This window comes from Pan troglodytes, chromosome 10 (genome assembly GCF_028858775.2).
Source record: "Pan troglodytes isolate AG18354 chromosome 10, NHGRI_mPanTro3-v2.0_pri, whole genome shotgun sequence".
Lineage (NCBI taxonomy): Eukaryota > Metazoa > Chordata > Mammalia > Primates > Hominidae > Pan > Pan troglodytes.
The window spans coordinates 123869273-123891808 of record NC_072408.2 but is presented as its reverse complement, the minus strand read 5'-3'; the positions used below and the strand labels follow the sequence as shown (position 1 = coordinate 123891808).

The 22536-nt window shown below is 48.0% G+C and overlaps 1 protein-coding gene across 5 annotated transcripts in view; it reads left to right on the top strand.

Moving 5' to 3' along the window:
* Positions 1 to 22536, top strand: part of TESC (tescalcin) — a 60841-nt gene that overhangs the window by 7154 nt on the left and 31151 nt on the right. For all 5 annotated transcript variants that reach the window (XR_673633.5, XM_001155277.7, XM_009426343.5 and 2 more), the window contains exon 2: positions 17085 to 17154. Coding sequence is in view for 4 of the 5 variants with exons in the window: in XM_001155277.7 (XP_001155277.5) it covers positions 17085 to 17154 (70 nt within the window). In the remaining variant the exon portion in view is untranslated. The remainder of the gene's footprint in view (positions 1 to 17084; positions 17155 to 22536) is intronic.

Genomic DNA, 22536 nt, shown 5'->3' with positions numbered 1-22536 from the left:
CTCCCCTGCCCTCCTCTCTGGGGGCTCACAGGGGAAACTTGCAGGAGAATGCCCGCTGTGGAAGCTTCCCACAGGGCTGGGGATCAACCAAAGGCACCTGCCTGCTCTAGCCCATGCTGGTATTTTTCATTCTGTTCACCTGGGCCCCATCATCTCACCATCTGTCGCAGCCACAGAGCGGGACCCTGGAGGATGGCGTTCCATGTGCACTGAGCTCGGTGCTGGAGCCATCCTGTGCCAGTTCTCTCAGATGTCTCATCCAGGCTGTGTCCTTCTCTGAGCCACCAGTTCCGCTCCTTAAAAAACGCAGCCAGCTGTGAATGAGGCGACAGCTGCTCTTTCTTGAGCACTTGTCAATCATCTGATCTGCCGAAAAGCCCTTTGAGGGTGGGACTATTGCTGCCAGTTTACAGATGGGCAAACTGAGGTTTGGACACAGGAAATGACTGCCCAAGGTCACTTAGTTGCTGGGTAGGGAATCCAGACTCAAAACCAGGCCTTCTAGTGGGATTTGCCAAGTGCAGTGCCGGGAGAAACCGCCTCTCCCACATGCCGAGAACCCCACATGCTCTGGACTGAGACTCTGAGAGTCAGCACATCTGTGTGATCTGGGGGAGGCCATGCTGTTACCCGACAACCTCGTCAGTAGAGTTCCACACATTGTTTACCGAGTCGGCAAGGGGAGAACTGAACCTTGAGGCAGATAGGATTGGTTCTGGGTGATGTGGAAAGTTCTGGAATCTAGGTGGGCTGCCCCCAGGGAGAACAAGCTCAGTAGTGGGCAGTGGGAGGGGAGTGGGGACCACGGCTGGGAGGAAGAGGCAGGAGGGTGCCGCCCCCTCTGTTTCCTAGGGTCTCACTGGGTGGCTCAGGTCTGTTTCAGAAGAATTTGTGTTTTCTCTGTGCAAGCCACTGGCAGTCCTCTCCAAGATGTCCTCGCTCTGCAGATTGGTGGTAATTAGATCCCCGCTGCATCTTTCTTTCTTGCCTCCCCTACCGCCACCCTGGCAGGATATTTTTTTGTGAGTTAATGGTCTCCAGAATGCATCGTGGAAATTTAATCAACGCTCAGACATGCCATACGGCCCAGTAAGACAAACAGAATAACCTGGGTGTTGATAAGATGCTCTTCCCTTTGCAAAGCACTTTAGGATCTGTTATCTCGAGCTGAGGGAATGAGGTGTTTTCAGCTCAGAAGGGCTCACGGTTCTGGGAAGAAAAGTCAGGGCCTCTTTTGTTCTTTTGTACATGCTGGTGTGACTGTACAGGGTGAGGGCCTGGGCACCCCTGGTCCTGCCAGCCTTCCTGTTGCCTGCTCCAGCTTAATTATTAATTTATAAAACCAGAAGGTCGAGTGGGTGATTTCCGCTGGTAGTGGTGGCCACGGAGCACTAGGACAAAAAGGCTCTTTGTCGTCCCAGCAGTGTGACCTTTGCAGACCGGCACTCTGTCAGGAGCAAGCCTTCCGTTCTTGGCACTGCTCCCTGGCAGGTTAGTGGAGGTCTCAGGGCCCAGGTGCCTCCAGGAGGAGGGCAGGTGGCCAGGCCGGAGACAGCAGTCCCCAAAGGGGGGCTGTAGAGGCCAAAGGTGGGCTGCAGAGGCCAGCTTGCCCCAGGTGCTGAGGTTGGAAGAAGGTTCCCTAAGCTTCTCCTGAGCACCTGTGCCAGGATCCCAATGATCAGAGAACCCTGAGCAAATACCCAGCACTTTGCAGGCCTCACCCACCTGGTAGTTCTAAGGGGGTCCCCTGTCTTGCCCTTGCCTGCATTCCCCCAAGGACCTCAGCCAGAGTCCCACTATGGCACACAGGTGGCTTCTCACCACCTATCCTTTTCTAGCAGATAGATGTGGGTTTATATCATGGTATTGCCTCTTACTGTCTAGGCAAAGCACTTTGCCTCCCTGAGCCTCAGTTTCCTCATCTGTAAAATGACAGCAAAAATAGAACCTGTGTCACTGAATGTTGCGAGTATTAAGTTAGAATTTGGGCAAAGCTCTTGACCCATCCTCAGTGCTTGAGAGTTACTGGCAGTTACTAATCATTTCAACTGGGAACACTTCAGGAGCTGGCTATGTATCTCCTTTTAAAAGGCATGCTATAACTTTTTTTAGTAATTCATTTCATTTTTTATATGTCTGCTATCTTGGACATGCCTAAACTTAATCATCATCTCTGCCCTTGTGCTCATAATTGGGGACCTTAATGTACTTTAATTTATATCACTCCATAGTACTTAAGAACCTACATATTCATTATTATTCTATGCAGACACTATTAATTCTTGCAACCACTCTTCCTTATGGATATAGTTTTCTTGTTTAATGCATGTTTCTGTAGATTTTTCAGTGAGGCTCTGTGAGTTGTAAACTTTGAAAATATTGTTATTTTGCAGGCATGCATGAATGAACATTTGGCTGTGTGTAAAATGTAAGGTTGCTGGATTTTTTTTTTTTTCAGCGATTCGTTTTTGGTCTTGTTGCTGTTGAGAAATCAGCTGTTAGTCTAATCGACATTTCTTTTTAGAAACCTATTTTCCCTTTTCCCTGTTTTAAAATTTTTGTCATTGGTGTTTTGTACATGCTATGTCTGGGTGTGGATTTATTTTTATTTATCCTGGGAATGGTTTATGTTGTTTGATTCTAAAGAAAGTTCATATCTTCCATTATGAAAATATTATCTCTCCCCTTTCTCTTTATCTTCTTCATTAGTAATTCCTATTAGAAAAATGTTGGTTCATCTCATTCTGTCTGCATGCCTCTTAATCTTTCTTTCATATTTTCTTTTTATTTCAGCTGGGTCATTTCCTTAGATCCATCTTCCAGTTCACTAATTCTCTCTTCAGCTATTACAACCTTGCTGCCTTAACCTATTAAATTTCAAAAAATTGCAGTGACTTATAAAAAAAGTTTATAAGTGCTATATAGTTTTCAAATTCACCTCTTTTTCATAGGTTATGGTTCTTCCATTGTTTGTAATAATTTAAAGCCTACTATATAGTCTCTTCTGTTTTGCCTTCTTGGAGTGCTATTCCTTTTGTTAATTGTGTCTGCTGTTCTCCCTTATGGTGGTTCATTTGCTTGTATGGTTTGGTTTTTTGATTATAAGCTCATCTTTGGGCTTTTTCCCAACTCCCCTTGGCCCTTCCCCCTACCACCCCACAGGATTCCTGTGTGCCCTGGGTTTTAGAAGAGCCTTACACAGTGCATTTGCATTTCTTGTGCTAGGTATCTCAAGCTTTTCACCAGTCTGAAAACACTTTTCACATTAACTCCTTGGTTTGGGTCTCCTGCCCCACAGAGACTTGGATTTTTCACCAGTGTGTGGCTCAGTCTTAGAGTTTGGATTCATTGAAGAAGCCTGCTCTTTCCCCTGCCGTCTCCCTAGCAGAGATGGCTGTCTTATTATTCTCTGGGCCAGTGGGGAACGTTTTTTCTGACCCACCTGATGTGCAGAGGCAGCCTTTTGTATTTCAGCTTTTTAGAGGGGTCTCAGCTCCAGTTCATGCAGACCCAAGGCCTCTTCTGTCACTCAGTGGACTTGAAGTCCCCACCCTTAGCTGTTGGAGCCTGAAACCATTCTAACACCTGGGCCACCTCAGCAGCATCTGTCACTAACCCTGCTGGTTCCCGGTCTCTTCCTTGCCCCTGGCACTTGGGTATTGCCCTTTCCTTCCATTTAGCTGGACATTACATTTGTTTCTTGTTTTATCCAGTGTTTGTAATGGAAGGCAGAATCTGTATTATATCCAAGTAGCAGGACCTGAAATTCCTGATCTAAGTGTCCTACTGAAGTAAGCCTTGTACCTTTTTTTTTTTTTTTTTTTTTTTTTTTTTGAGACAGAGTCTCACTCTGTCGCCCAGGCTGGGGTGCAGTGGCACAATCTCGGCTCACTGCCACCTCCGCCTCCCAGGTTCAAGTGATTCTTGTGCCTCAGCCTCCTGAGTAGCTGGGATTACAGGCATGCGCCGCCACGCCCAGCTAATTTTTGTATTTTTAGTAGAGACGGGGTTTTGCCATGTTGGCCAGGCTGGTCTCAAACTCCTGGCCTCAAGTGATGCACCCGCCTCAGTCTCCCAAAGCGCTGGGATTACAGGCATGAGCCACTGTGCCCGGCCAACCTTGTACTTTAGATAAGCCTGTTTATGCTTGATTTGGCCTCAGGATAAATCTGGAACTGAAGATAGTTCTGGAAGGCTGTGAAAACCTGTTTCTTAGATGCTCTGAAAGACACCCACTCGCCCACTCTCAAAATCTTTCCTGATTCACTGTTGCTTTTTTCCCCCTTCATCATCTTTAGTCTTTTTATTAAAATGGAGAAATTTTTCTCTAATTACATAAATGATATGTATTTATTGTTCCATCCCTCCTCAGTTTGGGCATACAGCCTAGCCAATGGCTATGCAAATAGAATCTAAAGTCATGGACCTCAGTCTAAATCCCAGTTCTGCTGCTCCTAGCTGTGTGACCTTCAGGGAGTGACTTAGCCTCTCTGAGACTCAGTTTCTTTATCTATAAAATGGGTGTGATTACCACCCTAAAAGGGAGGCATGGCCCTAAAGGGAGGCACCCTAAAAGCGAGGACTAACTAAGATAATTCCAGGCATTTGGCTGAGTCCTAGCCTCTGGGTAAATGTTAACACATGGTGGTTATTATATTATTATTTATTTATTGAGACAGAGTCTCGCTCTGTCACCCAAGCTGGAGTGCAGTGGTGCGATCTTGGCTCACTGCAACCTCCACCTCCCAGGTTCAAGCGATTCTCCTGCCTCAGCCTCCCAAGTAGCTGGGATGACAGACGTGCACCAGCACGCCCAGCTAAAGCACATGGTGGTTATTATTACTGCTATAAGGCGCATGGTAAAGAACAGAGCATAGCTGTAGGAAGGGAACATAGATGAGCAAAACAGACTGTGATTTTTAAAGTCACGAGCACCCACTCTGACAGCTTTCTCAGTTGCCTTATTGCTCATGAGAGAAGAGTAGATTCTAAAGTCAATTCACTCTGTCCCAGCTTCCCCTTCAGTCCTGAGAATTGGAGGATTCATTCAGGGTAGGAAAAAACCCGCAGAGATCCTAACAGGACCCTTGGTATCCGAGGTTGAAATAAACACTGCTGACGTGGGCCTGCGGCAGCTCTTACCAAGAATTCCTTGGCTTTCACACTTACAAAGTGGGTTGAAGTTGGCATGAAAAAGGGTATTAAGGTGCTGTATAAATGCCAGCAATTAATCTTCAAGCTGCTGCTGCTGCTGCTCTGAAGGACAGAATTGGGTTTGAGAGCTTCCTTCTCAAGGCCAAGTGCACCCAAATGCATCTTTGGTTAATTTTAACATCCCAGCAGCTAAGAGTGATCTATGGTGTATACGAGTTCAGCACATGGCATCCAAGGAAAAGGCAGGTGAAGGAGAGGAGCCGGCATCCAGCATCATGAAGTGCCCTGCGTGTGCCAGGCATGAGAGGGTAGTCCTCTGTGGAGTGGCCCTTGCAAGGCTAAAGAGGCTGTCCCTCCCTGCCTCCCTCCCAAGGCCCAGGGTTAGTCATTGTTTTGGCTGTAGCCGCAGGAGGCATGCAAGTTGCTGCGTCCCTGGTGAGCTTGAATCCAGCTGAACAGCCATGATGGTATCACAGGATTACTTAGGGAACAATAATAACAGTCCCAGCAACCCCAGCGTCTCCTGCATCTCCTACGTCTCCTACCAGATCCTGTGCTAAGGGTGTGCATGATCTTTTTAAAAATTGTTGCAAAATTCATGTAATATAAAATTTACCATTTTAGGTTGGGCGCTGTGGCTCACACCTGTAATCTCAGCACTTTGGGAGGCTGAGGTGGAAGGATCACTTGAGGCCAGGAGTTCGAGACCAGCCTGGGCAACATAGCAAGACCCTGTCTCTACAAAAGAAAAATTAAAAAAATTAGCTGGGTGCTGTGGTGTGCACCTGTAGTCCCAGCTACTCGGGAGGCTGAGGCAGGAGGATCACTTGAGTCCAGGAGTTTGAGGCTGCTGTGAGCTGTGATCGTGCCACTGCACTCCATCCACCTGGGTGACAGAGTGAGAGACCCTGTCTCAAAAAAAAGTTACATTGTAACCATTTTAAAGTATACAGTTCAGGCCAGGAGCAGTGGCTCATGCTTGTAATCCCAGCACTTTGGGAGGCTGAGGTGGGCAGATCACTTGAGGTCAGCAGTTTGAGACCAGCCTGGCCAACATGGTGAAACCCCATCCCTATTAAAAAAAAAAAAAATTAAAGTGTATAATTCATTGGCATTAAGTACATTCACAATGATTTGAAAGCATCACCGTATCTATTTCTAGAGCATTTTCATCGCCCTCCAAAAAACCTCATACCCATTAGCAGTCACTCCCCATTTCCTCCTCTCCCAGCCCCTGGCGACCACTAATCTGTGTTCTGCCTGTGTGGATCTGCCTGTCTGGGGCATTTCATGTAAATAGCATCCTGCAGTAGGCTGGCCTTGTATATCTAGTGTTATCCCTTCTTGGAGTGTGACAGGGCTGCCTCCTTTTGTATTGCTTTATAACATCTCATCACCTGGATATACCCATTTTGTTTTTGCACTCACCAGTTGTTGGACGTTGAGTAGTTGCCATGTTGGTGGTTGTGATTGTGAATAGCTTGTGGTGGTTTTTCATGACATGAACAACCTCACAAGGGAGGATGTCCCGTTGTCACCTCTGTATCACGGAGGAGGAAGCAGCCTCATGAGTTCAGGGTGACAGCTGAGTGGGATGCATAGCAGAGACTCACAGCAGCCTCCCCCGGCAGCGCTGTCAGGAGCTCACCTTTCCATCCAGCCTGGCTCACCTCTGTATTCCGGGATTTCCCCAGTGTTTGGGTTGAGTCCTGGCCAATCTTTCAAGAGGTGGCAAGCAGGAGAGAGCTGGGGTCTTGGAAGTCACTGAGCCCCCCAGTGATGCCCCTTGGTGTCCTGGGGCTGGCATCCAGGCTGGCACAGCTGGTGGGGCCAGTGGGAGGCAGGGTGGCTTGGGGAGTCCCTGGGGCACGGGAGAAGGCTCTCAGCTGTGCTTGCTCCTTCCAGTGGGGCCTTGCCCTGAGCCCTTCCACCTTCTGCCTTCCCCACCCTCACCCTGGGCGGCTGCACCTGCTGTCTCTCAGTCTCATCCACACCCACGCTGTCTATTGCCGGGCACTTCAGATCTCGTTCCCTGGCTTGGTGTCCTCTGTAGACTCAGGGCAAGTCCAAATGTCCTGGCCTGATAGATGAGGCCTTCATGCCCCCACCACCCCAGCTGCTTCATTCCCTGCCTGTTTTCTACCCACACTGAAAAGCCCGAGGCTCCCTGAGCCCTGTGTGTTCTGCCTCTGCCAAGGCTATGCCTTCTGCCAGCCCTGTCCACCCCACCCCCAGAACCCCACTGGGCATCACCTCCTGCTCCCATCCCCGTGGCCTAGAACCTCCACTGCAACCCTGGTGCCCCTTGGCCAGCTGAAGCAGCGTTTACCGTCCTGGATCCTGGCAAGGGGATGTGCATTTCTAGCAGAGTGGGGCCGCGCTTTTTGCATCTGCTTCCCTGGCCTCTAGCAAGCACCTAGCAAACCAGAGGTGCTCAGAGGGCCATGCAAGCACAGGTGGGGCCTTGGGGGTGCCCCTCAGGGCCCACACACTCCTGGGGGCCAGCAGGGGTTGTGGCAAGAGGAGGCAGTGGTGTGCATGCCCCTCATCTGGGTCCTGGGACTACAGGCTCACAGAGTCCTGGTCCCCCAAAATGGATGGGAGCGCATGCTGACATTCTCTTTCCTCCTGAGTCAGGGGAGGGAGGCTGGACTCCAGGGTGGATTTCAGGCCTGCTCCTCTGCCCCTGGGCCCCTCCCATCCTCCGTTCTGGACCATTGTCCTTGACCCCCTACCCTGTGTGGCTCTCCTCCCACTGGTGATGCCTTGCTCAGCACAGCAGGGCTGCAAGCAGGTCCCCACAGCCTGATGGGGGAGGCCAGGGCCAGGCAGGCAATGCGCTTACCCCAGCATTCAGAACCCTTTGCAGTCGATTGCCAATATTTTTTAACCCAGCGAATTTCTGCCTCCTCTTAATGAAAGGGGAAAATCTGGCCTCCCATGGCAGCAACTGGCTGGAGGGAACGGTGGCAGCCCCTTCGACAGGGTGGGACTCCAGTTCATGCCTGCACGGGCCCCTTCTCTCACTTCATGCCTTTCTGACCCTGGAGACACTGAAATTCTCAACCCCACCTTGACAGCATCTGAGGAAGGAATTGGCTTCTATTGCCCCTTCATCCCCAAGGTTAAACGGTTTTTACATTGACACCTAATTCACAGCTGATGACATTTACCATTTAAAAGTGTACAGTTCAGTGGCTTTTAGTATATTCACAAAGTTATACAAACATCACCACTGTCTAATTCTTTTTTTTTTTTTTTTTTTTTTTGAGATGGAGTCTTGCTCTGCCACCCAGGCTGGAGTTCAGTGGTGCTATCTCAGCTCACTGCAACCTCCGCCTCCTGGGTTCAAACGATTCTCCTGCATCAGCCTCCCCAGAAGCTGGGACTACAGATGTGTGTCAACACATTTGGCTACTTTTTGTATTTTCAGTAGAGATGGGGTCTCATGTTAGCCTAGCTGGTCTTGAACTTCTGACCTCAAATGATCTACCCGCCTCAGCCTCCCAAAGTGCTGGGATTACAGGTGTAAGCCACAGTGCCTGGCCACCACTACCTAATTGTAGAACAACTTATCACCCCCAAAAGGATACCCACTGGCAGTCACTTCTCATTCCCTCAACACCCTCCAGCCCCTGGCAACCATCAATCTACTTCATTTCTCACTAGATTTGCCTGTTCAGGGCACTTCGTATAAATGGGATCATACACCGTGTGGCCTTGTATGTCTGGCTTCTTTCACATCGTGTGATTATTTCAAGGTTTATCCATGCTGTAGCATTTACCAATGCTTCATTTCTTTTTTTGCTGAATAATATTCTGTCATCTGGATGTGCCACATTTTGTTCACCCATTCCTTTGTTGATGGACGTTTGGATTGTTTCCACCTCTTGGCACTTATGAACAGTGCTGCTTTGAACATTGGTTACAGGTTTCTGGTGTGGATGAACATTTTCTTTTATCTCGGGTATAAATGGAATTGTTGGCCGGGCGCAGTGGCTCAAGCCTGTAATTCCAGCACTTTGGGAGGCCAAGGTGGGTGGATCACCTCAGATCAGGAGTTCAAGGCCAGCACAGCTAAAACGGTGAAACCCCATCTCTACTAAGAATATAGAAATTAGCCAAGAGTGGTGGCACATGCCACCCAGTGCGGGGAGGCTGAGGCAGGAGAATCACTTGAACTCAGGAGGCAGAGATTACAGTGAGCTAAGGTTGTGCCACTGTACTCCAGCCTGGGTGACACAGCAAGACTCCGTTTCAAAAAAAAAAAAAAAAAATTGTTTTGGAGTAGAATTGCTGGATTACATGGTAATTCTATGTTTAATTGATTGAGGAACTACCAAACTGTTTTCCACGGTGGTTGTACCATTTAAATCCTCGCTAGTAATGTATGAGAGTTTCAGTTTCTCTATAGCCTCATCAACATCTATTATTTCTTTTATTTATCATTATAGTCATCATGGTTAAAAAAATTTTAACCCAAATAGAATTATACAAGTAATCTCCGTAAATTGCAGAAAAGTTAAGGGACAGATAACCAAATTTAGGGTCAAAGGGAGGAGGAGAAAAATGTTCTGTAATTCTACCATCTGAAAACAACTGACTACTATTATTTTGTTGTATACCCTTTTCTATTTTTTCTTGTGCACATGTGTATATCAATATGAACTTTCACGTGTAAATGAGATCTTAGTCTGTTGGATTTTCCATGCAACAACATGCCATATGACATTTTCCGATGTCCCACAATATTTAAAAAATATTTATAAAGGCTGTGTAGTATTCTGACTTCAGGATGTACCAGGACTCATCTGTCTCATTTTCTGTGGCTCAGTATTTCCCCCAATTTCTTTCTTTCTTTCTTTCTTTTTTTTTTTTTTTGAAACAAAGTCTCACTCTTGTCCCCCAGGCTGGAGTGTGATGGCACTCTTGGCTCACTGCAACCTCTGCCTCCCAGGTTCAAGCGATTCTTCTGCCTCAGCCCCCTGAATAGCTGGGATTACAGGCACCTGCCACCACGCCCGGCTAATTTTTGTATTTTTAGTAGAGATGGGGTTTTACCACGTTGGCCAGGCTGGTCTAGAACTCCTGACCTCAGGTGATCCACCCGCCTCGGCTTCCCAAAATGTTGGGATTACAGGCTTGAGCCACTGCGCCCAGCCAATTTCTTTTCTTTTTGTTTTGAGACAGCCCCTCGCTCTGTTGCTCATGCTGGAGTGCGATCTTGGCTCACTGCAACCTCAACTTCCCAGGCTTAAGTGATCCTCCCACCTCAGCCTCACTAGTCCACACCCAGCTAATTTTTTGAATTTTTTTTCTTTTTTTTTTGTATAAATGGGATCTTCCTGTCTTGCCCAGGCTAGTCTTGAACTCTTGGGCTCAAGTGATCCTCCCACTTCTGCTTCCCAGAGTGCTGGGATTACAGCCACAAGCCACCACACCTGGCCCATTTCCCCCAACTTCTTTTCTTTTCTTTTTTTTTTTTGAGACAGAGTTTTTGCTCTCGTTGCCCAGGCTGGAGTGCAGTGGCACGATCTTGGCTCGCTGCAACCTCCACCTCCCAGGTTCAAGCGATTCTCCTGCCTCAGCCTCCTGAGTAGTTGGGATTACAGGCATGCACCACCACACCCAGCTAATTTTTGTATTTTTAGTAGAGATGGGGTTTCACCATGTTGGCCAGGCTGGTCTCAAACTCCTGACCTCAGGTGATCCACCAGCCTCGGCCTCCCAAAGTGCTGGGATTAAAGGAGTGAGCCACCACACCCAGCCCCCCAGTTTCTTACTGTTCTAAACAGGCAACCTTGATTACCCTCATCTGTTCATCTTTATACGCCTGTCTTAATTCCTCAGGATTTGTTCCTAGGGATCAAGTTCTGATTCAAAGGGTATATACCAACGCTGCCCAACACAAATAATAATGTGAGGTGTAATCATGGTAAATTTTCTAGTAGCTGTAATGTAATTACATTATGTAATATAATTCTAAATTTTCTCGTGGCCACATTAAGACAAGTAAAGAAATTAATGGTGAGATGAATTTTAATAGTGTATTTTATTTAGCCCATTATATTTAAAATATGATCATTTTTACCATATGATCAATATCAAAAGTTATTGCAGTCGTCTGTGTTCTTTTTTGTACTTAGTCTTGGCAGGCTGGTGTGTGGTTTCCACTTCAGGCCCATCTCAGTCTGGGCTTACCACCTTCAAGGGCTTAGCAGCCACTTGGACAGGCCAGGTGTGTTCCTTCACGTTGAAGTTTATGATACAAAGTGACAGTTCACCTCCATCCCCAAAAGATTAGGCCAGTTAAACTCCCACCAGCCCCATGGACTGGTGTGCATTTCCCTCAGGTTGAAATCTAAAACCAGAAATAATGAGGTCCAGCTGCCAGGAACCAAAGCCCATTCTGCCCATCATCCGCATGGCAACTGTGACCTCAGGGCTCTGGAGAAGGGCTCAGAGGTGAGGAGCAAGGAAACTGGAAAAGCTACCAACCCAGGAGCCCTTGAGGAAAAGGCAGGTCCTTCTGTGGGCTTTGGGGCTCTGATGCAGGCAGACATGCATCAGGTGCTTACGCGAGGGGCCCTGTTGGGGGCCCAGGGTCAGCCCGGGTGTGGGGGCAGGGAAGGGGTGGGGGGGGCGCAGTTAGGAGGAAGCAGCTCACCAGACATGTTGGGTTAGACCAGCTCCACCTGCCAGGGCCTGGGGTGTTCTGAAAGTCAGTTCCTGAGGCTTCGGAAATCATCCTTTCTCTCAGTTACTGTGCCAGAGGAGTCTTCCCTGAGCTGTGAGCTGAGCCCTTGGCTCTAGGGATTTGGGTGTCAAAAAGAGGGCCCCAGAGGTGGGAGGTTGTCTTCCTAATCCTTTGCTTTCAGTCAGGCAGGACAGAGGGAGTATGTTTATGTGAATTTGCACGTGTGTGCATGTTCTTTTTTTTTTCCATCATCCAGGCTGGAGTGCAGTGGTGCGATCTGGGCTCACTGCAACCTCTGCCTCCCGGGTTCAAGTGATTCTCCTGCCTCAGCCTCCCAAGTAGCTGGGATTACAGGTGCGCCCCACCACGCCTGGCTGATTTTTGCATTTTTAGTAGAGATGGGGTTTCACCATGTTGGCCGGGCAGGTCTCGAACTCCTGGCCTCAAGTGATCCACCTACCTCAGCCTCCCAAAGTGCTGGATTACAGGTGTGAGCCACCGCACCCGGCCTTGCGTGCACTTTGGATACTGTTAACTGGAAACTCTTCATTAGATAACCTTGATCTAGGATGATTTATATACCTCTTCCTAGCTGTGGGACCTTGGGCACATCCCAGAGTTCTCATCTCTAGAATGGGCGTAGAATCATACCTACCTAACAGAACTAAGGAGAGGGTTGTACCAGCCCAGGCTTATCCAAGTAGTTGAACACAGAGGCCAGGAAACGGTAAATGCTCAGTTAATGTCTGCCCTTGTTGTTATGATTATGCATGTAATTTATTTTTTAAATAGCTTTATTGAGATATAATTCACACACCGTGAGATTCACCCCCATTTAAACTGAACCCCATAGTTTTAGTATAATCACAGGGTTATGCAACCATCAAAACAATATAATTTTGGAACATTTTTATCTCTCTCTAAAAGAAACTCCAGTGCCCATTGACAGTGTCTCCCTGTTCTCCCTCTCCAGCCCCTCCCCTCCCTGGCCTCAGGCAGCCACTGGTGTACTTTCTGTTCCTAAGGATTTGTCCATCTGAGCATTTCATGCAAATGGAATCATCCAGTGTGTGTCCTCTCCAGTGGCCTCTTTCACACACCAGGATGCTTTCAAGGTAACGCTTTTTTTTTTTTTTTTTGAGATGGAGTCTCGCTTTGTCACCCAGTCTGGAGTGCAGTGGCACGATCTTGGCTCACTGCAACCTCCGCCTCCCGGGTTCGAGTGATTCTCCTGCCTCAGCCTCCCAAGTAGCTGGGATTACAGGTGCCTGCCACCACTCTCGGCTAGTTTTTTTATTTTTAGTAGAGATGGGGTTTCGGCATGTTGGCCAGGCTGGTTTCAAACTCCTGACCTCAAGTGATCCACCCGCCTCAGCCTCCCAAAGTGCTGGGATTACAGGATGAGCCACCGCGCCCAGCCATAACTCATCTTTAATAGTGGTGGTTTAGGTGCACCTGTTTAGCTGTAATTTCTAATCTTATTTATCTTCAGATCAGTGTGTTTTGGGGGTTAAGTGATCATACAAAAGGAGACAGACAAATAAAAAAAAGAAAACAAAACACAGAACTACACGTGGGTCTGCCTCTATCAAGGTCAGTGACCTTGAACAAGTTACATCCCTTCTGAGCCTCAGTTTGTTCTTCTATAAAACGGGAATAGTATGTCCCTCATAGGGTCATGGAAGGAACTCAAGAAGATGATGTGTGCCTGGGACACAGTGCTCAGCCAGTGAATGACTTATTAATAGCAGTATTTATGAGATCCCTCAGCCATCCAGATGGGATCATGTTGTAGGCTGAAAAACTTCATTACAAGACTAATACATATACATTGTACATTAGAGAAAAATTGGAAAATATAGATGAACCAAAAGCAAAACAGTCTTTAATCCAGGTATTGAGATGAGAAATAATTATTATTATTTTGGGGAAAATAACTCTAGGATTTTTAAATTACTTAAACACATTTGTATATTTTTATGTCTTTTCCACAACACAGAGTTGTGCTCTCTCGGTAGCAAGCTGTTTTTAGGCAGTATATGTGGAATGTATTTCTATGCAAATACACAACTGTCACTGTTAAAGGCAGTATACCTAAAAACAATTTTTTTTCTCCATCTTGCACTCTAAAGGTATACTTAAAAAAAAAAAAATTGGCTAAACATACCAAAAAGTGTTCGACCAATCTGTTTTTTGCTTTTTTTTTTTGAGGCAGAGCCTTGTTCTCTTGCCAAGGCTGGAGTGCAGTGGTGTGATTTTGGCTCACTGCAGCCTCCGCCTCCCGGGCTCTAAGCGATTCTCCTGCTTCAGTCTCCCAAGTAGCTGGGATTACAGGTACCTACCACCATGCCTGGCTCATCTTTGTATTTTTAGTAGAGACGGGGTTTCGTCATGTTGGCCAGGTCTCAGACTCCTGACCTCAAGTGATCTGCCCACCTCAGCCTCCCAAAGTGCTGGGATTCCAGGCGTGAGCCACCGTGCCCAGCCCCAATCTGCTTTTGATGGTCACTTAGGGCAAGTCGAATTTTAAGCTATTTTGAAGAATGCAAAGTTGAACACATTTATGTATTCATGTTTTTGTACCTGTTGCGTCTATTATTTTTAGGATACATTCCTGCCAAGTGGAATTACAATTTTAAAACATTTTCATTCATTTTTCTTTTTTCTTCCCAGATCTCCTTTAGTCAGGGAGGAATAACACATTTTTTTTTTTTTTTTAGTAAATGTTTTGTCGTGATATAGTGCATATCCAGAACAGTGCATCACTCAAGCATACAGAGAGCTCTTTGAGGTTTCCGAGAACACGACTATGTAAAGTGTACGGAGATCTAGAAATGGAACATTCCTAGTACCCAGAACTCCCCTTTGCACTCCATTCAAGTTACTCCTCCTCATCTCATCCTCCAAAAGTCAATTACAATATTAGCGTCATCTATGATGCCTCCCTTAAGAGCAGCCACTATCTTGACCTCTAACATCGTAGTTGAGTTTTGCCTGTTTTTGAACTTTATGCAAATAGAATCATAAAGTATGTACACTTTCCTGTCTGGCTGCTTTTGTCTGTGATTATCTATATTGTTCATTTTCACTGCCGTGTGCTATTCCATTGCTTGACTATACTACACATTAGCACTCTACTCTGCCATTGTTGGGCATGTGGGTAGTTTCCAGTTTAGGACGATTCCAATGGCACCGCCATGACATCTTTGTACGCATGCTTGGGTGAACAGAAGTATGCGTTATTTGTGTATATACCTAGGAGTGGAATTGCTAGGCCATGAAGTAGCCAGTGTCCTTGCTGACATACCTATGATCTAAATGGCCATATTTTCATGCAGAAAGGTAGAAATTGCACTTTGATGATTCACCTAACCGTTCCAAGTGTCAGTGGCTACATCTGTAACAAGAGGATACAGCCCCCTCCTAGAGTGTTGGAAGGAAGAGATGAGCTGATCATTGGAGCCATGCCCACAGGAAGTAGAGAGCCCTCAGTCTGGGTTGACAGCCTTAACGAGCTGCTGGAGATGCTTGAGAATACTGAGCTGTTGATTCTTGAAGGGCCTGAGGCCAAAAAACAATGAGCAGGAAGTGAGGTGACCAGTTGGCCCCAGAAATTAGCTGCCTCTGTAACAGGAGCAAAACAGTGCTTAGGGGTAGGGAATGCTGGGAGGACTGAGGTGGGAGGTCACAGCTCTGCAGTCCAGCCCGTGTTTTGGAAAGGTTTGCGTGAACTGTATATAGTCCCCAGGAACCAGACCTAAAGTCCTTGAGCGCCAAAGTACTCTGGGCAGACAGGCGATATTACTTCTTTGTGAAGGCTGGCTTTGGGGTCAGTCGCACAGACTTGGAGTTCAGTCCCAGCTCTGCCTCTGTGTGTTGTGGGATCTTAAGTGCTCTCTGAGCTGCAGTTTTCAAATTATAAAACTGAGATAACAGCTGGGCGTAGTGGTTCACACCTGTAATCCCAGCACTTTGGGAGGCTGCGGTGGGCGGATCACTCAAGGTCAGGAGTTCAAGACCAGCCTGGCCAGCGTGGCGAAACCCCGTCTCTACTAAACGTATAAAAATTAGCTGGGCGTGGTGGCGCGTGCCTGTAATCCCAGCTACTTGGGAGGCTGGGGCGCGAGAATCGCTGGAACACGGAGGCAGAGGTGGCAATGAGCTGAGATTGCACCACTGCGTTCCAGCCTGGGTGACAGAGTGTGACTCTGTCTCAAAACAAACAAAATACCTGAGATAATATCCACTCACTTATTGAGTTGTTTTGATAATGAAGTGAGAAATGCAGATCATTGTTTAATATTGTGCATTTTTTAGAGACAGGGTCTTACCCCATCACCAGATTGGAGTCCTTCCATTTCTTTGCTCCACCAGATTCTCCATACATTTCTCAGTGTAGGTTTCCCAGATCATGTCCAACACCAGCCTGAACCCTTATTTCCTCTTGCTACTCATCTGACTCTGAGTCTGTGACTATAAAAAGCCCCTTTCTCGGCTAGGATAAAACTCATCTTCTGGAGTGGAAGAGGAAGAGTCAGACAACCAGATGCAGTTTTGTCTAGGCTGGGCGTGGTGGCTCATGCCTGCAGTCTCAGCACCTTGGGAGGCCGAGGTGGGCAGACTGCTTGAGTCCAGGAGTTTGAGACCAGCCTAGGCAACATGGTGAAACCCTGTATCTATAAAAAAAAAAAAAAAAAAAAAAAAAATATATATATATATATATATACACACACACACAAAAATTAGCCAGGCATGGTGACACTTGCCTGTAGTTGCAGCTACCCAGGAGGCCAAGGTGGGAGGATCTCTGGAGCCCAGGAGGTGGAGGCTGCAGTGAGCTGAGGTGCCGAGGTCGTGCCAGTGTACTCCAACCTGAGTGATGGAAGTGAAACCCTGCCACAGAAAACAAAGTTTCTCTGTAGTGGGCTGGGGAAGGTCAGAGGCTGGGAGAATGGCCTGCTTCATGACTGCCCTGTCTCAGGAGCTATTAGTAATAGTTGTATTATTATTACTAAGGCAGTTGGAACTGATGACTGCAGAGCTGTTTCTGGGAAGAACGGGAAATCCTTTCTCTGCTGCTTCACCCGGCACTCGCTTTTGCCATGGTGGGAGATGCTTTGAGAAGGGGTGTGGCAGCCAGTGGGGATGGGGCAGAAGAATATCTGCAGCCTCCCTCTGACAGTCAGTGATTTTTTTTTCTGTCTTGTTTTTCTCTCTTTCCCCCACTTCTCAGTCTCATCGGATCAGATCGAGCAGCTCCATCGGAGATTTAAGCAGCTGAGTGGAGATCAGCCTACCATTCGGTAAGATTGGCAGCGGGTTTGGGTGTTGGGTGGGGCCATGCCCTTGCAAATTTCTTGTCCTGTTTCTTTTCTTGAGTGCTGAGTGGCGGGGGTAGTTGTTTTTTATTTATTTATTTATTTTGGAGATGGAGTCTCCCTCTGTCGCCCAGGCTGGAGTGCAGTGGTGCTGTCTCGGCTCACTGCAAGCTCTGCCTCCTGGGTTCACACCATTCTTCTGCCTCAGCCTCCCAAGTAGCTGGGACTACTGGTGCCCTCCACCATGCCCGGCTAATGTTTTGTATTTTTAGTAGAGATGGGGTTTCACCGTGTTAGCCAGGATGGTTTCGATCTCCTGACCTTGTGATCCACCCGTCTCAGCCTCCCAAAGTGCTGGGATTATAGGCGTGAGCCAACTGTAGTTGTTTTAATGCTTCTGGTCTCTTCTAAGACAAGATGTTCCCAAACAGTAAGAAAGAACCACTTCTGTTTCTATGAGGATCACACAATTATAAATTATAACTATCGTGGAAGCGAGGAAGGGCTCTTCAGCCACCCCATGCCTCACCCTGACTTCCTCAGATGGAATGTGCTTGGAATCTCAGACACATATGGAGGACCTGTTAAATCCCAGGGTCCTTCCAACTGCCGGGCACACAAAGATGTATCAGTTGTGGTGCAGCCCGACTTAGGGGCTCGGGCTGCCATCAGGACCTCTGTCTTTTGACTCTCCTTCTTTAGGGTTAGTTCCAGCCTCAGGCAAGATGGGGGTGGCCGCCTCAAATTTCTGTTAAGGAAAATCAACCTTCTGCGTTGTGTTTTGTTAATCTTTTAGATACCTTTAGGTTGCTTTTTAATGAAGAGGATGCCTTAAACTGTATTCTGGTTGAATTATTTGTTATTTGGGTATTTTTAATTTTTTTGAGACACGGTCTCACTCCGTTGCCCATGCTGGAGTGCAGTGTTGTGATCATAGCTCACTGCAGCCTCAACCTCTTGGGCCCAAGCGATCCTCCTGCCTCAGCCTCCCAAGCAGCTGGGACCACAGGCATGTGCCATCACACCCAGGTAATTTTTTATTTATTTTTATTTTCGTAGAAGCAGGGTCTTGCTATGTTGCTCAGGCTGGTCTTGAATTCCTGGGCTCAGGTGATCCTCCTGCCTTAGCTTCCCAAAGTGCTGGGACTACAGCCATGCACCACCACACCAGCTAATTTTTTAAAGTTTTTGTAGAGATGGGGGTCTCACTATGTTGCCCAGGCTGGTCTCAAACTCCTGGCCTCAAGCAGTCCCCTCATTTCTACCTCCCAAAGTGCTGGCACTACAGGTGTGCACCGCTGCACCAGATCTGTTAATTGTTTTGTATTTTTTTTTTTTTTTGAGACGTGGTCTTGCTATGTTACCCAGGGTGGTCTTGAACTCCTGAGCTCAAGCAGTCCCCCCGCCTCAGCCTCCTGAGTGGCTGGGATTACAAGCGAGTGCTGCTTGAGTTACTTACAGCTAGGTTAGTGAGAGGTCCTTGCCAGTGACTTGATCGTCACACAGAGTTCATAAGGAAGCTTCAAGTTGAACAAATTTCTACCATAAACTTCTAACAGATGTAGTTTCCTAAAATAAGCAATTTCTACCATAAACTTCTAACAGATGTAGTTTCCTAAAATAAGCATTCAGAGTCTCAAGGTTACAGCTTGTTGGAACTTTGAAACAAACCTTCTAATACTCCAGGGAAACTTCCATCTTAGTAAACAGACTTAAATTTCCCCTAGGTTTTATGGAAACTGACATATAAATGTCCACTTTCTCTTGTTTGTCTAAACACAGGCATATTGTTAATCCAGTATATTTCATTCTTAATTTCAAGAGCTCAGATTCTGATGGTCTCATGATTCTTGTGGCCTCTGGTCTCAGTTTGATTGCATCCAAGGCCGACTTAAAGACAATTAAGATTTATACCTTTAATTCTAGACATCTTGCCCACCAAGCCCAGTGGAGGAGAGAGAACCTGAGCCCAGCGGAAGAGTCACCTGGCTTCTCATTGGCTCTGACGGGGTCACGGGCCTGAGTCTGAGCCAATTGCCATGGCCAAAGACCAGACATGCAAATGTTTTCCCCTAGAGCTATAAGGGCAAGGGGCCTGGGGTCAGTTTCCTCCAAGGACAGGGATGGAGGGCGGGTGGTTTCAACCAGGGCAAGGTGAAACCTCCTTGGGCCGTAGGCTGAGGAGTGTGTAGCATGACACAAGTCAGCCAGGCACTGAGATCTAGTGGGGAGGTGGCATATATAGACACTGGATGCTGGAAAACAGTGTCAAGGGCATGCTTTGCTTGTTCCTTCAGAAGTTAATGAGCAGCCTGGGCAACATAGCAAGACCCTTTCTCTACAAAATATTTAAAAATTAGCCAGGTCTGGTGATGCACACATGTAGCTCTGGCTACTTGGGAAGCTGAGGCAGGAGGATCCCTTGAACCCAGGGGTTCAAGACCGCAGTGGGCTATGAGTGCACCACTGTACTCCAGGCTGGGCAACAGAGCGAGACCCTGTCTCTTAAAAAGTTCATGAGCATCTGCTCTGCGCCAGGTGCTTGGTACCTACGCTGGTAGCTGCAGCCGCTATGGAGCTCACAGTGGAGGATGTGGGAAGGCAGAGCCCCTTTGTCCTCAAGACAGTTTTCCAGCAAGTGGAACCCCCAGCCCTGTAACAAACTGCCTTGGACTTATTGTTATGCATCTGATGTTAGATCCATCCAACCTTGGGTGGTGAACTTCAGGTTCATATTCTACATGCATAGAGATGCAGAGGCAAAAACCCAGGCTTCGGAGTCCAACTGTATTAGAATCCTTCATGCCATTGGCTATGTGGCTTCGGGCTGGTCACTTCCTTTCTCTGAGCTGGTCTCCTCATCTGGAAAGTGAGCATGGTCACTTGGGATTTGATTTGAGCATTAAAAATGAGCAGTGGGCTGGGCACTGTGACTCACGACTATAATCTCAGCACTTTGGGAGGCCAAGGCTGGAGGATTGCTTGAGCCCAAGCTGGGCAACACAGTGAGACCCCATCTCTAGGGGAAAAAAAAAGCAGGTGCAAGCAGGGCAATTTAGCTCTAAGCTGGGTTCAAAGGCATTTGGCAAATGGGGCTATTCTTCCACCCCCATCCTGAGGGTCTAATCTGAGTGTGGTGGGGGCCCAGATGCTGTGTGAGGAGGAGGATATGATGCCGTTGGAGGCCCCTCCCACTTTTAGGTTCTAGGCGCTGAGCCCTGATGCATTGCCTAGCACCCCATCATAAGCTTACAATGGGACGTACTAAAATGGCATTCCCTACAACAGTTTTTTTCCAACTTGACTGTGCTCGAATCACCTGGGAATCTTGCTGCCATGCAGGTTTTGCTTCTGCAGTTCTAGGGTGGGGCCTGAGACTCTGCATTTCTAACAAGTGCCTCCGTTGCCCAGCACTGTGGACAGCACACAGTAGGTCCTCCATGGTTGAGTGGGTGGAGCGTCCTCCTCCTGCAGGAGCTGAGCTGGCGCGGCCTCTCTGTGCTGATGGCGCCGGACTCCTACCTCTCAGGCCTCACCTGCCCAGGCTCAGCTTAGAAATGTGAGCCGTTGGTCCTGCACTGCCACCCCAAACCCTGTTTGCCCCTCTCCTGCACACCCATCCCCAGGACCTCATATGTAGCACCCTTGCACAAGCCCTCAGTGTGCCTGCCTGGCAGGGTCATTCAAAGGAGCTAGTGAGCAGCCTCTGCTCAACAGCCCTCTTGATGGCTACCCAGTGCCATCAAGGTCATCTTTGTGTTCTTTATGTGGGACTCACACAGGTGTGTAGATGCTGGCTTCTGCTTTGCTGAGGCTTCAGTGTGGACCACATTTCCAAGACACGTCTCCTGCCCCCTGAAGGCCCACAGCCTCCTTCTGGGGGTGCCCCATCCCAACATTCACAGCACAGAATTATAACTGCCCCCACATCCCCTTACCCCAGCAGACTGTGGCTTCTTGGAGGGCAGGAACTGATCGCCTTTTTCCTTGGCCAAAGTGCTGAGTCCAGGGCCTGTAACACAGTAGGTGCTGTGAGAGTGCTCAAATGAACAAGTGAAGGGATGAATGAATAAATGAATGAATGAAAGAACAAAGGAATGAGGAGTGAATGTAATGACTAGCAGAATTCTTTCCAGCGCAGGAAGCGTGGCCTACGTGAGGCCTGTTGTCATTAATAGTACTTCCTTGTTAGGTTGACGTAATCCAGGTGAAAGAATTCAGCAGGGGTCTTGGCACGTAGAAACAGCTCACAAATGTAAGCTCTTATTATTTGAACTTGTTTTATGTGCTACACAGCAGGAGTGTGTTACTTTAATCTTTTTTTTATTTTTTGACAGAGTCTCGCTGTGTTGCTCAGGCTGATGTGCAGTGGTGCGATCTTGGCTCACTGCAGCCTTGACCTCCCAGGCTCAAGTGCTCCTCCTGCTTCAGCCTCCTGAGTAGCTGGGACTACAGGTGTGTGCCACCACACCTGGCTCATTTTTTGTATTTTTGTAGAGATGAGGTCTTACCATGTCGCCCAGGCTGACTTCAGTCCTACAGAACCCCATAGGAAGTAGAGGTAGGGACGCTCACTCTCCCCATTTTACAGATGGGAAAGTAAGGCTAGAGAGAGAGGCCATGTACCTGGCCCTGGGTCACACAGCTCATAAGTGGAGGAGCTGGGGTTTGAACCCAGTGCCAAGATCCTGCTGTAGGAAGCCAGGGGCATTGTCTTGATTTGCAAGTGATCTCTAAGGACCTCAGTCTCCCTGCCCTGCTATCGGGGGTGGGGAAGGTGCGTTTATAATTCCCGTCACCACCGCCTTGGTCTCAGAGCTTCAGAGTCGGCTTCGAGGTTCGTGTCAGCTGCACATAGTGACAGCCCCAGCCCAGCCTGCAGGAAGGAGGTGACTGACCACAGCTTCTTATGCAAACAGGCCTACAGGAAGGGCCTCCTTCCAGCCTCCCAGAACTGCTTTGCCTAATCCTAATCCACCCTCCAGGGCCTAGAGAAGGGAGATGAGGTAGCTTTTCAAGGTTCCCCTGGCCTTTTCCTGCCCATCTTCCCCTGAGCAGCCCTGGCTTGGGAACTGATCCCCAGTGCTGTCCCCTCTCTGCCAGGGGTTTTCTAAGTGACCCCAGGCCTGGTCTTCAACCTCTCAGATCCTGGCACATCTTGGAAGCTGTCCAGCAGGCCCTGGGCTGTGCTGGGTTTTCAGAGCATGGACAAAATTCCTTTTCTTTCTGGGGACATTCCCCCACATGAAAATGGCGTTGATTGGGGTTCCCTAGTGAAGGCCCCTGGCACCCCACTACAATCTGTGATGGGGGAGAGGGTGCCACCTCCTTTGCCCCTTCCCACTCAGACAGCGAAGGACCCACGTG